Below are 14,077 nucleotides of genomic sequence, written 5' to 3'. Positions count from 1 at the left end.
GGACCGGTAGAACATTTTGGGCCATGGGTATTATTTACCATGATACAGGTCACCAGTATTTCTGTGACTAGTAAATAATATTAAAAATCACCCTATGCGCTAATAGGTAAATCCGTAGAATTGTGAATTATACTTGGTTGGAACCCAACCTACCTTATGCATATTAATGAGGTAAGTTGCACATTCTGACTCTCTAAGATTTAAGGCTATCACGTGGATGGGGTCAGCAGACCACCATGTCTGTGATTGCTTTTTAATAAAACACACTTTCTTTTTAATGCAGCCCATTTTCCTTAAAGGGAACAAGTGACAAGCTGCCCCAAAACCCAATCCGAGGATCACAAATGAACAGCCAACAAGGGCACACAAGGGTGACCGGAGCGGCCGGGACTGAAGCGGTCCTTATGGAGGTTGACTCTTCCACATGGTTGTTTCTCGCACACTCCGACAAACGTCCCAGCGTGAGGCGACTTGTTGGGTCACAAGGACAATCCAGATAGTGTCTGTTTATGGTTTTGGAAGATCTTCTAATAAGTAATTAAATTGGCGTGATGGAGAACATATTTACGGATTGTGTTCCATTTGATATCTTGAGAGCTCTCCGTTGACAAGTATTGATTTTGTCATCAGCACTCTTTTCAGAGAGGGAATTTTCAAACGATGGAACATTTTACAGTGTTTCATATAAACAGGACTCCCCTAACTGAACAGGTACAAGGAGAAACTTTGGAAGAACAAGGGATCACAAGTCCCCTTTTTATTCAATTTTTACACAAAACTGCAACAGCGTCACCCCCTCTAACCCTGCTTAATAGGATCTGAGTCGTTTCATTACACCTGACACCTGTGAGGTCTCTGTATCCGGAGTGACATCACAGCTGTATAAGCACATATAACATGTCTAGCTCATCAGAGTGCCATCTCACATTTTTCCACCTCGTCTTATCCAAGAATACTTCAGTTGTAACATATCAAGGTCTCGGGGATGCCTCGGGCACAGTCTTAGAATGGTTCTCGCATTGTTGTGGGTCCGCAAGTGAGCTATGCGTTTAAGAAACTTGCACTCTACATCTTAGCCAGCTGTGGTGGGCACCCCACAGGCCCAGCTGTGAGCCCCACTTTATTTAATCTGTATGTCACTCCCCTGGCCAAACTGATTGAGGATGATGGATTGATATTTCACTGACGCTGATGATACTTAGTTGATCATTAAGGGTCTATTTGGATGGTGGCAGATCGCCATCACTCTACCGGCGGTGGCGACCTGCCCGCCAAAACACCCCGCCGGACGGCCTTTTACCCCCGCCACATTACCATGGTGGGGGGGTACCGCGGCGGATGGAAAGACCATCTGCTGCTTTTCCAGCGGTAGCAATCCGCACCATTGCCTACCGGCCGGAAAAGGCCTGCAATATGGTGATGGTGCCTTGCAGGCACCGCCATCCATATTACGATGGTGGCGGTGTAATGCCTTTCCATGTTGAGACTCTGCCATGGAAAGGCATGCATTCTAACTGCATTTGCAGCATACACACAAAACAGAAGATCTTCCTATTTGAAATCTCTGTTAACATCTTCATAGAAGCCCTAACAAGTTCTACACCCACAGCCCTTGTTTGGAACTTAAATGTGGTTCCCACGTGGCTTGTGGGTCCATCTTTTGAACACTCCATTCCTGTGACATACAGTTCTCGTCTTGGAAGGGGACCTTTTAAGTGGCCATCGCTTCTTTGCTATGGATCAGTACGTTGCAGGCACTGACTACAGATAATCCCTTTATCCAGGCACATAAGAACAGGATTATCCTCAGGACTAATCCCAATTTCCTACCACAGGTGGAGTCTACGCGTGACGTGAACCAAGCGATTGCGCTGCCCATCTTCTTCCCATACCCAGGCTGTGGAGCTCATGCGTCGTTACATAGATTTGTTGTTAAGAGGGTACTCAGGTAGTATATAAACACATCTAAATCAATATGTAAAGCAACTGCTGATAGCTTTTGCTAAGCCTCACCTGTGAAACTCCATCGCTGAAGCTGGTATTGCTGGGGGAGGATGGGTTAACCCATACATTGAAAACCTGTAATGCGAACTCTAAGCACACACTGGCTGCGCCCCCAAAAGCACATTCCACATAGAAAAATGCAACACGATTGGCTTCTTGACAAACATCACTTTTGCAAGCATTTTAAGCTACCACTCAATAAATACATTTAAATCTGGTATTTGTAAAGCACAAACTACTCACCCCTAAGGGTCTCAAGGCACTGGAGGCCGTCGGGGAGATTGGGCAAGCTTTTGCCCAGAGACACGGGGTGCTGAGCTGAGCTGCTGCCGACACCGTGGATTGAACCGTGAGCCCTGCGGTCCAGAGTCAGCCGCCCTGGCCGCTGCGCCACATTTCTCCCTTGGTCAGCACCACACACATTTACTAAACACCACTGTGTGAATGATCAATCCTACTGCAGGATTTAGTTTTCCAGGCAGTAGGAACTGTACTCCAAACATCTGCATTATCTTCTCATTAGCCACTGCTGTGAGGAAGGGAACAGCTTTACAGTGTATGCAGAGCATGTGTATCTACAGCCTCACGTGCTAGGGTCGGGCAATGGTGCCCTGTACATAGCTGTATCATGTTGTGCTGCAGATTCACGTGCAGCCAGCCACCTCCGTGCAAGCCAGCCATGATTACAGATGTTTTGCTTTCGACATCACTCGGTTCTACATTGCACGTTTTATGCAGTCTTTGTCTGGGTGGAAATCAATCTGAGGTCGAGTCTTTGTCCTAGTGCATTATGGGTCACCTGTGAAGTCTCAACAGGCCTTGGGACTCAGAAACTAGAGTTTAAGAAAAACAACTAGCAAACGTTCAGATCGACTGGGGAAACAAGCAGTGCATTTGAATTTATAAGACTAATATTGTTAAAGAGCAACATATTTATATACATGCAAAAGACTCCTTCTCGTATCTTGTCCCTCCTTGGACCCCCTGATCTGGCAAGGTCAGATTTCAAAATGTTTTTCAAAGAGTGATTTTGCACGATGAAGTTCACTGTTAAAAAGGATGCAAAAACATGTTTTCAATTGGAATGTTGTATCATTCTTTGCAGAGGTAATTCATTATTGTATATTTATTTGTGTTTATTTATTGTTCAGTTTTTTGCAGCTCCCAGCCCATTGAAAATCACAGAGCATCTCTCAGCACTGGGGGAATAGTACAAGAAGTGATATGACATCGAAGCCCTCTCATATCCCTATATGTGATGGCCTGCCTGTCCATCACAAGCAGAGAGGCCAAGGTTTGAATGAGCGCAAGCACTGAAATCCTTGTACGCCTTTGAAACAGCACTTATTGAACAAAACCAATTGGCAATTCATTTTCATGGTTCAGTTCTGTGACACAAAAACTGAAACTAGCCTAAAATGAATAAAAATACAATTATTTATTTTAAAATACAATACATTGAAACATGATTGTCTGATTTTCATGACGTCACCTCAGATATGGAAGGCCACTCCTTCATTTATCAAAGCAGTGGAAGGTTAGTGTTTGTCATTACAAGGTTTGGGTATTGGGACGATGGTAGAATGGAGTTGCACAAATCCTCCTAAACCCCCTACTGCCTTAAATGCACACTGGTGCCTAGATTTATCAAGGGCTTGCATCACCCTAACGCACCGCAAAATGCGCAAGCCCTTAAATGGGATTTACATTGCCACGCGGAGCCACCGTGCATGGCTCTGCATTCATAGTATATCTGGAGAAATGCAATGTTCTCCCTTGCGTTACTCTGCCCTGGGAATGCGTCATATGGGTGCTGCGTGGGTGTTACCACGCATCCACCTGTCGTTTATGGCACATTCCCAGATCTACTAACAAGAGTAAACCTGGGAATGAGTCAAAATGCCATGCCTCCCAGGGGAGGCGTACCAAGGATAAACATGTTTATTTCTCCTCGTTTTTCCCTCTTTCTACCTTTGCTGCACACATAGAAAGAGATAACCGGCTCAGAGGAATGTTTCTGTGCAGGAAGGTGTCCCTTCCTACACAAAACTAATCCTGCCTGCTTTGGTGCTTGGCAGCCACTAGTGCGCCAGCGCACAGAGAGCAGAAATGGGCCATATCCTAGGAGACCTTGCCCATTCCTCTCCCTCGTTCATACATATATATATATATATACAAAAATGTGTGTGTGTGCGTGTGTATGGATGTATTTTACCTGCAGAAGCGATACAATAAAATCTTTGGTTAACCAGGCATCCTGTTACCTGCAGGGTAATATTTGAAAATGGCTGACGTGACCATTCCGCCCTGTAAACTATTTTAGAATGGCTGACCTGCGACCATTCGTCCCTGGAATACATTTAAAAATTGTCTGACCTGTGAACTGTTTATTGCCATGATTGTCTCTGAGAACAGGACTGTCCAGTGTCTTTGCATCAACTGGAGGAAAAGCACCTTATAAAGTAATACCAACAAAGATGGGTGATGCCAGCAGAAATAGCTTTCCATCATGGAAGTGTCAATATGAAGTCCTGAGGTGTCAGAAGAGCCTCATCTCACAAAATATTTGCATAGATAACTGCAGTTTGGTGAGTACCCAATACGAGAACCATCAGAGTAGGGCAGATTTCACTTCTTTTTACTTGTTCTTGGTGATTTGTAAGGGGATTGCTGAAAGATGCTCAACCAATACTTCATGGTAGCTCTCCATGTGTTTTTTATCTAGCTTTCTGTTTACTATTGCTCTGTTTCTTGTTTCCATTCCTCTCCACCCTTCATGCACTTTGTTAGGACCCCTCAGTTTATTTCCTGCTCTTCTCATGTTCTGCTTCCTCTTCCTCTTCCTAATTAAGTCACAGTAGAGTACTCTTTCTTCCTTTGGTCTGTGGATATCATCTCATTCATGTATCTCATACATTCCACTTACTAAAGTTTGCTTGGTCTCCCTTGTTCTCCTCATCTCCTTCGTCACCTCTGTTTTCCAAATATTATTTTCTGATCTGGGTGTCTGCCTATTATCCAATATTATGGGTGTCTTTCATAGATTCACATGCCTGAATCATTCCCCGTCGTCGAGACGGGAGTCTCCGGTACATGGAAAAGTAATGTCCTATAGACATACATAGAGAAAAGTAGGCCTAAGGGCCTTGCCTTAGTAGCCTATCCATGTCCTTTTGTAAAAAGGACCAAACTCTAGAAGGTAGCCAATCAGCTACCACCTCCCTCTAGAACCTTCCTGTCAGGAGCCTCAGTCTCTCAGATTTTTTACCGCACGTTGTGCTAGGGAGTCTCCACCTGAGTTCTCCTCAGGTTTCCTAGTTTTATCTCTTTTCTGCTTAGAAATTTGATATTTCCTGCGTTTTTACACCATGGCTGAACAACAAAAGAAAGGTCTCTTCAGAGCTTGCTCTTCTTGTGGTAAGAAGAGACTCCACGTCGACGATAAGCATGAAACCTGCTTATACTGTCTTTATCCAGACCATTCTCCTAAAGAGTGTAGAATTTGTAGAACATTCTCTACAAAAACACTAAAGGACAGGGAAGGCCGGCTGCTCCTCTGGTTGAACAGGCTGAAAACCAGAGAGGACCTGGAATCTTCTGAGGATGGTGAGATGGCTTCAGTTTCTTCTAAATTGTCCTTGAAGAGGCCAAGGGTTGCTTCCCCTAGCCCTACAGACGTTCCTCCTAACAAGACTATTGAAAAGTCTTCTGAGACAAAATCTACAACATCTGACAAGGAGGTTCCTGCCTTCAGGAAGCCTGCGCCGTCGACAACGACCATTTCGTCGACGATTACCTCAGCGCTGAAGAAGTCTGTGTCTACAGTCTATGTTTCTACATCGACGACGACGGTGTCGACGACGATGGCGTCGTCAGCATTCTCATCGACGACGGCGACAACTCGGGTAAGTCTGTGCCTTCGATTATCGTCATTACAAGGCCCTCGGCGAAAACGACTTCGACGACATCGACGACGACATCAGCGTCGACGACGAAGCCGAAAGCGACAACGCAGTCGACGAAGATGCCCTCGTTGACAGGCATACCATCGTCGAAGTCTCCGACGACGGTGAAGACTTCGTCGACGACGAAGACACCGTTGACGAGCGTTCCATCTACGACTGGACTGCCGACGAAGGTACCGTCGATGAGGATACCGTCGACAAAATCTCCACCGACGTCAACGAAGACCTCGTCGACGAGCGTGCCATCGACGGATCCGTCGACGAAGGTACCGTCGACGAAGCCATCATCGTCGACAATTACAACTCAGCCGTCGACGATACCGTCGATGACGCCATCGTCGACACCATGGAAACAATCGGACTTGATTTCGCCGTTGTCTGCTCCCAAAAAGAGCTCGAAACAACCTATAACCCCTGATTTAACATCTCCAAGTAGGGTGCAAAAGCTACCCCCGTCGCGTATTTTGCAGGACGAAGAATCAGATGAAGAACAGTATGGACAGGCCAACAGTCCTTCGGATCTCATTGTAAAGTGCCAAAGCACTGATGAAGAGGGAGATGAGATGATGTATACAGAAGAGGCTGAACATTTGCATGTCCAGACAGAGGTTACACCTATGGTATGCCTTCCAGTGTCTATAGTTTTCAACCTACGGTTCTTGATCCAACACTATAAGCAACGTTTTCCTGAACCAACCACTGCCCCTTCGGCGGAAGCAAATCCAGTTACATCTGAACCAACAACAATTTCACGTCCTAGACCATCACCTTTGGTGAGCCATCAGGAAAAATACCAAGTGCACAATGTCCCGTCTTCTGACGACGAAGTTGAAGAACCGGAAGACGGGGAGGTTCGGGACGACCAGTCCGACCATAGGGATGATGAGGACTACATCGCTCCATCTCCGGGCACTCCTGAACCCACTGCCTCGGACTCACCGCCAGTGGACATTGGCGGCTTTCACAATTTGGTGGAAAGAGCGGCCACGAGATTCCATATGAAAATGGAATCCCATGAAACAGACTGTTTCTTATATGATTTTAAGACTCTGTTAAGAAAACAACAAGATCAATACCTATCATTGAACACTTATGGGAGCAGGGAAAACAGCTGATGCAGTCACCAGCCTCGATCTCCGCAGTAGTTCCACGGCTGGACAAAAAATATAAGGCACCTACAACAGCAGCAGCCTGCCTTACTGGGCATCCCAAACCGGATTCTGTTGTTACCCAGGCAGCACAAAAGAACTCCTGCATCCCCATTGTCAGCTCCACCTGACAAAGAGGGCAGGAAGCTTGACAGTATTGGCAAACGCTTTTCCACCACATCGGCCATGACTGTCAAAGTGGCTAATTCCATTGCGCTACTACGCCGCTACAATAGACAATTGTGGGAAGATATTGCCCCGTATCTAACGGAACTGCCAGATGACTTGAAAGAGGAAGTACAATTGCTCCTTAAGGAAGGCCAAACATCGGCATCAGAAATTATCGATTGTGCCGTAGATGTGGCTATGACCGGCTTCAGACAGCTTGCGAAGGCAGGGGTGGCTTAAGGCTACATCCTTTCGCCAGGAGGTCCAAACCAAGGTACTGGACATGCCCTACGATGGCCAACACCTTTTCGGGGAAAAGAACTTTGAGGACCTGCAAACTATCAAAAAAGATATGGATACAGCACGAGCGCTGGGCACTTTGCAGTTTAAGACCCAGTCCTTTCGAGGGAGCAGAGGTAGAGGCCAATCCTCCTACAGAGGTTCTTACCAGAGCAAATCATCATATTCCTATAACCAAGGCAGATCGCAATATCAACAGCGACAACAGCAACAAAGTCGTCAGACTTCGTATGGAAGGTCCAACTACAGGAGAAAAAAATCGGAGGAAAACCACTGGCGGACGCCAATGACCTTACCCAACAGCCAGTCCATCCACAATTTCATTTTTTCAAACTTGGAGGAAAACTAACACACTTCCTCGACAATTGGAGATCAATAACAACAGATCGGTGGGTGCTCCAATTGATCCAATTCGGACATTCGTTAGAATTCAATTCAATTCCCCCGACTACTCCTCCTCGCAAGCTTCAAACAGGCGTCTACGATTAATCCTTCAAGAGATCTCTTCGATGTTAAAGAAAGGAGCAATAGAGCGAGTACCAGCAGCTCACAGAGGAAAGGGATTCTATTCCCGCTTCTTTCTAATACAAAAGAAAGGGAAGAAATGGAGGCCCATTCTAGACCTCAGGGCACTCAACACATTCTTGAAGAGTCTATCGTTCCGTATGGTGACTATCCAAGAGATCTTGTGGTCGCTAGAGGAAGGAGACTTTATGACGTCCTTAGACCTGCAGGACGCATATTACCACATCCCTATTCACAAAGGCCACAGGAAATTCCTCAGATTCGCAGTGGCAGGTCAGCACTGTCAGTTCTGTGTCCTCCCATTCGGCCTAAAGTCGTCACCCAGAATTTTCACCAAGTGCCTCTCCCCAGTGGCAGCCTTCCTACGTCAACAAGGACATCAAGTCTTCCCATACCTGGACGACTGGCTGGTAAAAGCACCATCTTTGAAAGGCGCAGTCAAGTCCTCCAGCGCCTGTCTCAATCTTTTTCAACAACTGGGTCTGACGCTCAATCACGAGAAGTCAACCTTACAGCCCTCCCGAGTTCTTACCTTTCCCGGAGCGACGTTGGATACGTAATGTTCCAAAGCATTTCCATCTCAGGACAGGAAGCACAAGCTTATCACCCTGGCCACCGCAATTGCCTCGAGAAAAAATTTGCCGGTCCGTACTTTCAAGTCCCTCCTGGGTATGATGTCCTCCTGCATCCTGCTTATTCCACACTGTCGGCTCAGTATGCGCCCTCTGCAGGAAGCCTTGACCAGGCAATGGACTCAGAGCACAGGCTCTTTCGAGGATCGCATTGTGTTAACACAGCAAATTTCCAACGCCTTACTATGGTGGAGGTCGTCCAAAAACCTCTCACAAGGACTAACATTCCTACTGCCTGCAGCCCCACACATGATAACTACGGACGTCTCCCTAGAGGGTTGGGGAGCGGTACTTCAAGAGCTGCAGATCAGCGGCAAGTGGACGGACCAGGAAAAGCAGCTCCATATCAATCTCCTAGAGCTGAGAGCAGTTTTTCTATCTCTGCAGGCTTTCCTACCGCGCATCCAGAACTCCCCAGTGCTTGTCAGGACCGACAACACTACGACAATGCACTACTTGAACAAACAGGGAGGAACGCGTTCGCTCACACTATCTCGCGAATCGCACAAAATCTGGAACTGGCTTGTGCTCCACAGTATCACGCTGACAGCGGAGTATGTCCCAGGCAAGGACAATATCATAGCAGATGCTCTAAGCAGACAGAGATCGCTGTCCCACGAATGGGAGCTAGACCAAGAAGTGCTGGATCACATCTTTTCGGAATGGGGAAGACCGCAGATCGACCTTTTTGCCACCCGGGAGAACGCCAAATGCCGTAACTTCGCAAGTTGGCATCCCCAATTGCGTTCTCTCGGAAATGCATTTTCCATCGCATGGCGCAACGTGTTTTCGGACGCATTTCCGCCATTTCCCCTGATACCAAGAGTCCTCCGAAAAATGAAGACAGAACACTGCACCCTGATTCTGATTGCCCCGTTCTGGCCGAGGCAGCATTGGTTCACGGACCTCCATCACCTCTCAGTCCACCCACCAATCCGTCTGGGCCAACGTCCGTCCCTACTCACGATGTCCAACGGCCAGGTACAGGACCCGAATCTGAAATCTGAGAAAACCGAGGTAATGATCTTTGGAAAACTATCGCCGCAATGGTCCACTCTTTGGTGGCCGACTCCTCTCGGAGCCCCCCCAGAACCTGTGCAAAAGGTCAGGAATTCAGGAATCATATTCGACGAAAACCTTAATTTTTCCAACCATGCCAACCAGGTTGCGTCGTCTGCCTTCCACAAGCTCAAGATCATTAGAAAAATCCTGCCCTATCTTCCGGAGAGTACTGGGAAAACAGTGGTGAGTTCCTTAGTGCTCTCATCACTTGATTACTGTAATGGATTGTTTGTAAATGCCCAGGCACGGGTGGTGGCCAAACTGCAGCTTATACAAAATGCTGCCGCAAGGCTACTAGCTGGCATTCCCAAGTTTCAGTCCACCAGGCAAGCGATAAGGAACTACCACTGGTTAACAATGAGAAATCGCATTAGATTCAAAACCTTGTGTCTCACCTATAAAGCCCTCAAGGGTCTTGGACCAGCATTTCTCAAACAGAAACTTTGCTACTATTTACCAAAAGGATCCTTACGCTCCGAACAGAGACATCTACTGGCAGTGCCACGCACTAGGACGGTGACATGGGGCGACAGAAGCTTTACCAACGCTGCCGCCAAACTGTGGAACACGCTTCCAAAGGAAATAAAATTGGCACCATCGCTACTGCAATTTAGGAAATTGATAAAAACCTGGTTATTTGACCAATAAACTGCTCAGGACAACACTTTTTATGGTAGATACATGTCCAATCTGGGATCTTCAGTAAAGTTATAGCGCCAAGACACCCACGGGTATAAGCTGCGCTTTATAAATTTTTAAAATAAATAAAAAATAAATAAATAAATCTCTCAGATTATCGGCTTGGCTCCTGAGTACTGAGAGTTCTACCAACTAGACATTCCGCAGGAGTGCAAAGATGTCCTCGCAAAAGCAAGAGCAGAGAGCACAAACAAGACCTACTCGTTAAAGTGGAAACGCTTTTGCATTTGGTGCAAGGACAAAGATATACATCCCTTTCAGGCTACTCCGGAGCAGTTAATACCATATCTGCTACACCTGGCACAGGCGGGACCTGCGCATGCCTCTATTAGAGTACACTTGGCAGCAATTTCTCGCTTTACAAGAACTTCAAAAGGACCCTCTCTCTGGTCACACAGGTTGATAAAACAGTTTCTAAAGGGGCTTTACAGATCTTTTCCTCAGCCACGAAGAATTCCACCAACATGGCATCTCAATGTGGTACTCAACCAATTGATGAAGCACCCGTTCGAGCCCATTCACAGGGCGGATGTCAAATACATCTCCTGGAAAACAGCCCTTCTCTTGGCACTGACCTCAGCAAGAAGGGTCAGCGAACTACAGTCTCTTTCCATACAACATCCGTTTATGCGGTTCAAGGAAGACAGAGTGATTTTAAGAACTAATCCTCGATTTATCCCTAAAGTCCCTTCGGACTTCCATTTAAACGAACCTCTAGTCCTTCGATCATTCTTCCCAAATCCCAGCACTGCAGCTGAAAAATCCCTGCACTCTCTGGACCTGAAGAGATGTCTTAAGTTTTACCTCGACAAGACAAAACAATTCAGGAAAACGAACCAGCTTTTCATAGCTTTTAGTAAACCACGAAAAGGCATGCCGCTTTCCAAGCAAAGTATTTCAAGGTGGATATCTTCGGCAATTGCCTTTTGCCACGACAAAGCCGGAAGGCCGTTACACTCCAAAGTAAGAGCTCACTCTACAAGAGCTGTGTCCACATCGGCAGCGCTCTTTGCTGGTGTGCCAATTTTGGACATTTGCAGGGCAGCGACTTGGAAGTCGCCGCATACCTTCACCAGGCACTACTGCCTGGATACGGAACTGATGCAGGATGCAGCAGTGGGCCAGGCGGTTCTCCGCCATCTATTCGAGTGAGGTGAGCCTTCCTCCTTACCGCCATCCTTCGCTGGTATGCACATTTATTTACTTATTTATTGTTATTTGTTGATGGTTCTTAGTCGCATGATATTTATTATCTCAGACTGCTGTATACTGTTCCATCACACACGTGCATAATGTATTGCTTGCTACTCTGATTCAGGCATGTGAATCTATGAAAGACACCCATAATACTGGATAAGAAATGTGTTACTTACCTGTAACTGCAGTTATCCAGTATTGGTGTCTTTCATAGATTCACATGCAACCCTCCCACCTCCCCTGGAAGGACTCACTTCTTTCTCTAACAGGTATTACACCTACCTAGCTTAGTGCATACGAAAATCTGAGAGACTGAAGCTCCTGACAGGAAGGTTCTAGAGGGAGGTGGTAGCTGATTGGCTACCTTCTAGAGTGTGGTCCTTTTTACAAAAGGACATAGATAGGCTACTAAGGCAAGGCCCTAAGGCCTACTTTTCTCTATGTATCTCTATAGGACATTACTTTTCTATGTACCAGAGACTCCCGTCTCTACGACGGGGAATGATTCAGGCATGTGAATCTATGAAAGACACTAATACTGGATAACTGCAGTTACAGGTAAGTAACACATTTCTTCTTCCTTTCACTTCCTACATGGCTCTTCTCCATTGCCTTTCCTTCTGTTTCAAGCCCTCTCCTGTCTCCATTATTCTCCATGCATCTTTCATTTTGTGTGCACATTGTCTTTCTTGTGTCTCCAAGTCCAAGGGACATAGCCTCTCCTCTTTTGTCCACCTCTTCTTCCTTTATTGTGACTCCCTTTCTACCTGTTCTCTCTTCTTAGATTATGCTTCTATCTGTCTGCCTACTCACCTGGTGGTATTTTATATTGTGGTTGGGGGCGAGGGAAGCAGTTTTCAAGGTCCCTATTGTACATCCTAGGTTGCCCAAGCAGCTCTAGACCTGAGTGGACGACTGCCCACACCAAGAGTATATTGCAGAACAGTACGTTTTTAGCTCAGTCTTTCTTTGGCTTGGCCATTCCCTTTTTCTCCTTCTGCATTTAGTTTGAATCTTTTGAGAACTCTTTTGTAGATCTCCTGGTATTTCTTGTCTCAGGCTCCCTTCATGTGCCTATTAGCAGCTGTTTGTTACTGTGGTTCTGTTCTAGTTCTCTTCATTATGTTTGTGTCTGTGCCCAAAAAGTCCATATGTATTGCACCCCTTAGCAATGTTTCTTGAGTGCCGCAGGCCTCTCCCCTTTGCAGTGGTTTCCAGATTAGTCCAGCTGTGCTTGAAGAGCGGGGACTGAAAACACTTTCTTCTCCATCTTGGCAAAGGCGATGTTCTTCTCATAGTACGCAGCCTCATTGATGAAGGCAGGGTAGATGGTTGAATCACCTTCGTAGACCACCTCTGTCCCATCCAAGGTCTGGAAAATGGGGTCACCGGGGTTCAGGGGATGAAAATCCTTGTCCTGAAAACCAAACATAAAGAGGTTATTTCTTGACAAATCTTCGGCTTAAGGTCAGCCCAAAGAGATTCATAATTGTTGTTGCCAGGAATGCAACCAGTAGATAAGCAAGTAACAGGAACTGACATCATGCACCAGTTCTAGTAAGACTATAATCTCCTGCTTTAATGAAACCATGCTCATTACCTATTCTTACATCACTAATTTATTTAGGACTGCGAGAGGCTGCAGAGAGACATACTGCATTCCGTTTTTGTGTCTGAAAACAGCCCGTGCTCTGTGAGCTGTCATTCACGTCATGGCGCTGCGGAGATATCCATTACAACGCAGTCTATACACTGCGATATGTTTACAACATGATTTACTATTCCAACACCTTCCCTGCTGTTACATAGGCTGCAGTTGGAATAGTAAATCATACTATTCCTTAGTCCAGCGCCTCTAGCGCAAGTCGTTGTAAGTAACAACTTGTGTTGTAATGACCGCGTTGTAAGCGTATCGCAGTGTAAAGACCATGTTGTAACATCAAACATTCGGCACTGCACATGGAAATTATGGTAAAGACAAGTTCCACTGTGGGTGGAGCCCTATCTCCAAAAGAGACAACACTTCTGAGGAGTAACATATCCCAGAAACTTTGCAGACCATCTGACTGAACTTGTGAAGCAAGTTCCATATGAAGGAAAAATACCTGGATGTTCAAGTGGTGAAACCAGGAGCTGCCCTGCACAGGGTTGCTGCATTTAAGACTTTCACCCCTTCAGTTCAGCTACTGCCTCAAATACAGTCATGTGTGCCAATAAATTATTCTGAAATGTTGGCCGTGCGTGTTATGGGCTACATGGATAGTATACAATGGTATTTGGACAAAATATCGAGTTGTATGTATTGGGTGACAGAAATGTCAGGAAAAGCATGTAATACCAATGATAGCAAAGCAGAAATATCGTTGGATATTGTTTT

The 14,077-nt window shown here is 46.1% G+C and overlaps 1 protein-coding gene across 5 annotated transcripts in view; it reads right to left on the bottom strand.

The window, feature by feature from the left end:
* Window positions 1-3,422: 3,422 nt before the first annotated feature.
* LOC147666511 (N-acyl-aromatic-L-amino acid amidohydrolase (carboxylate-forming)-like) overlaps window positions 3,423-14,077 on the bottom strand; it is a 244,627-nt gene continuing 233,972 nt past the window's right edge. For all 5 annotated transcript variants that reach the window (XM_086949020.1, XM_086949022.1, XM_086949023.1 and 2 more), the window contains exon 7: window positions 3,423-13,117. In XM_086949020.1, coding sequence (XP_086805146.1) covers window positions 12,920-13,117 — 198 coding nt within the window. In that variant the 3' untranslated portion in view covers window positions 3,423-12,919. The remainder of the gene's footprint in view (window positions 13,118-14,077) is intronic.

This window comes from Lissotriton vulgaris, unplaced genomic scaffold (genome assembly GCF_964263255.1).
Source record: "Lissotriton vulgaris unplaced genomic scaffold, aLisVul1.2 SCAFFOLD_440, whole genome shotgun sequence".
Classification (NCBI taxonomy): Eukaryota; Metazoa; Chordata; class Amphibia; order Caudata; family Salamandridae; genus Lissotriton; species Lissotriton vulgaris.
This window is presented reverse-complemented; position numbering and strand designations above follow the sequence as displayed.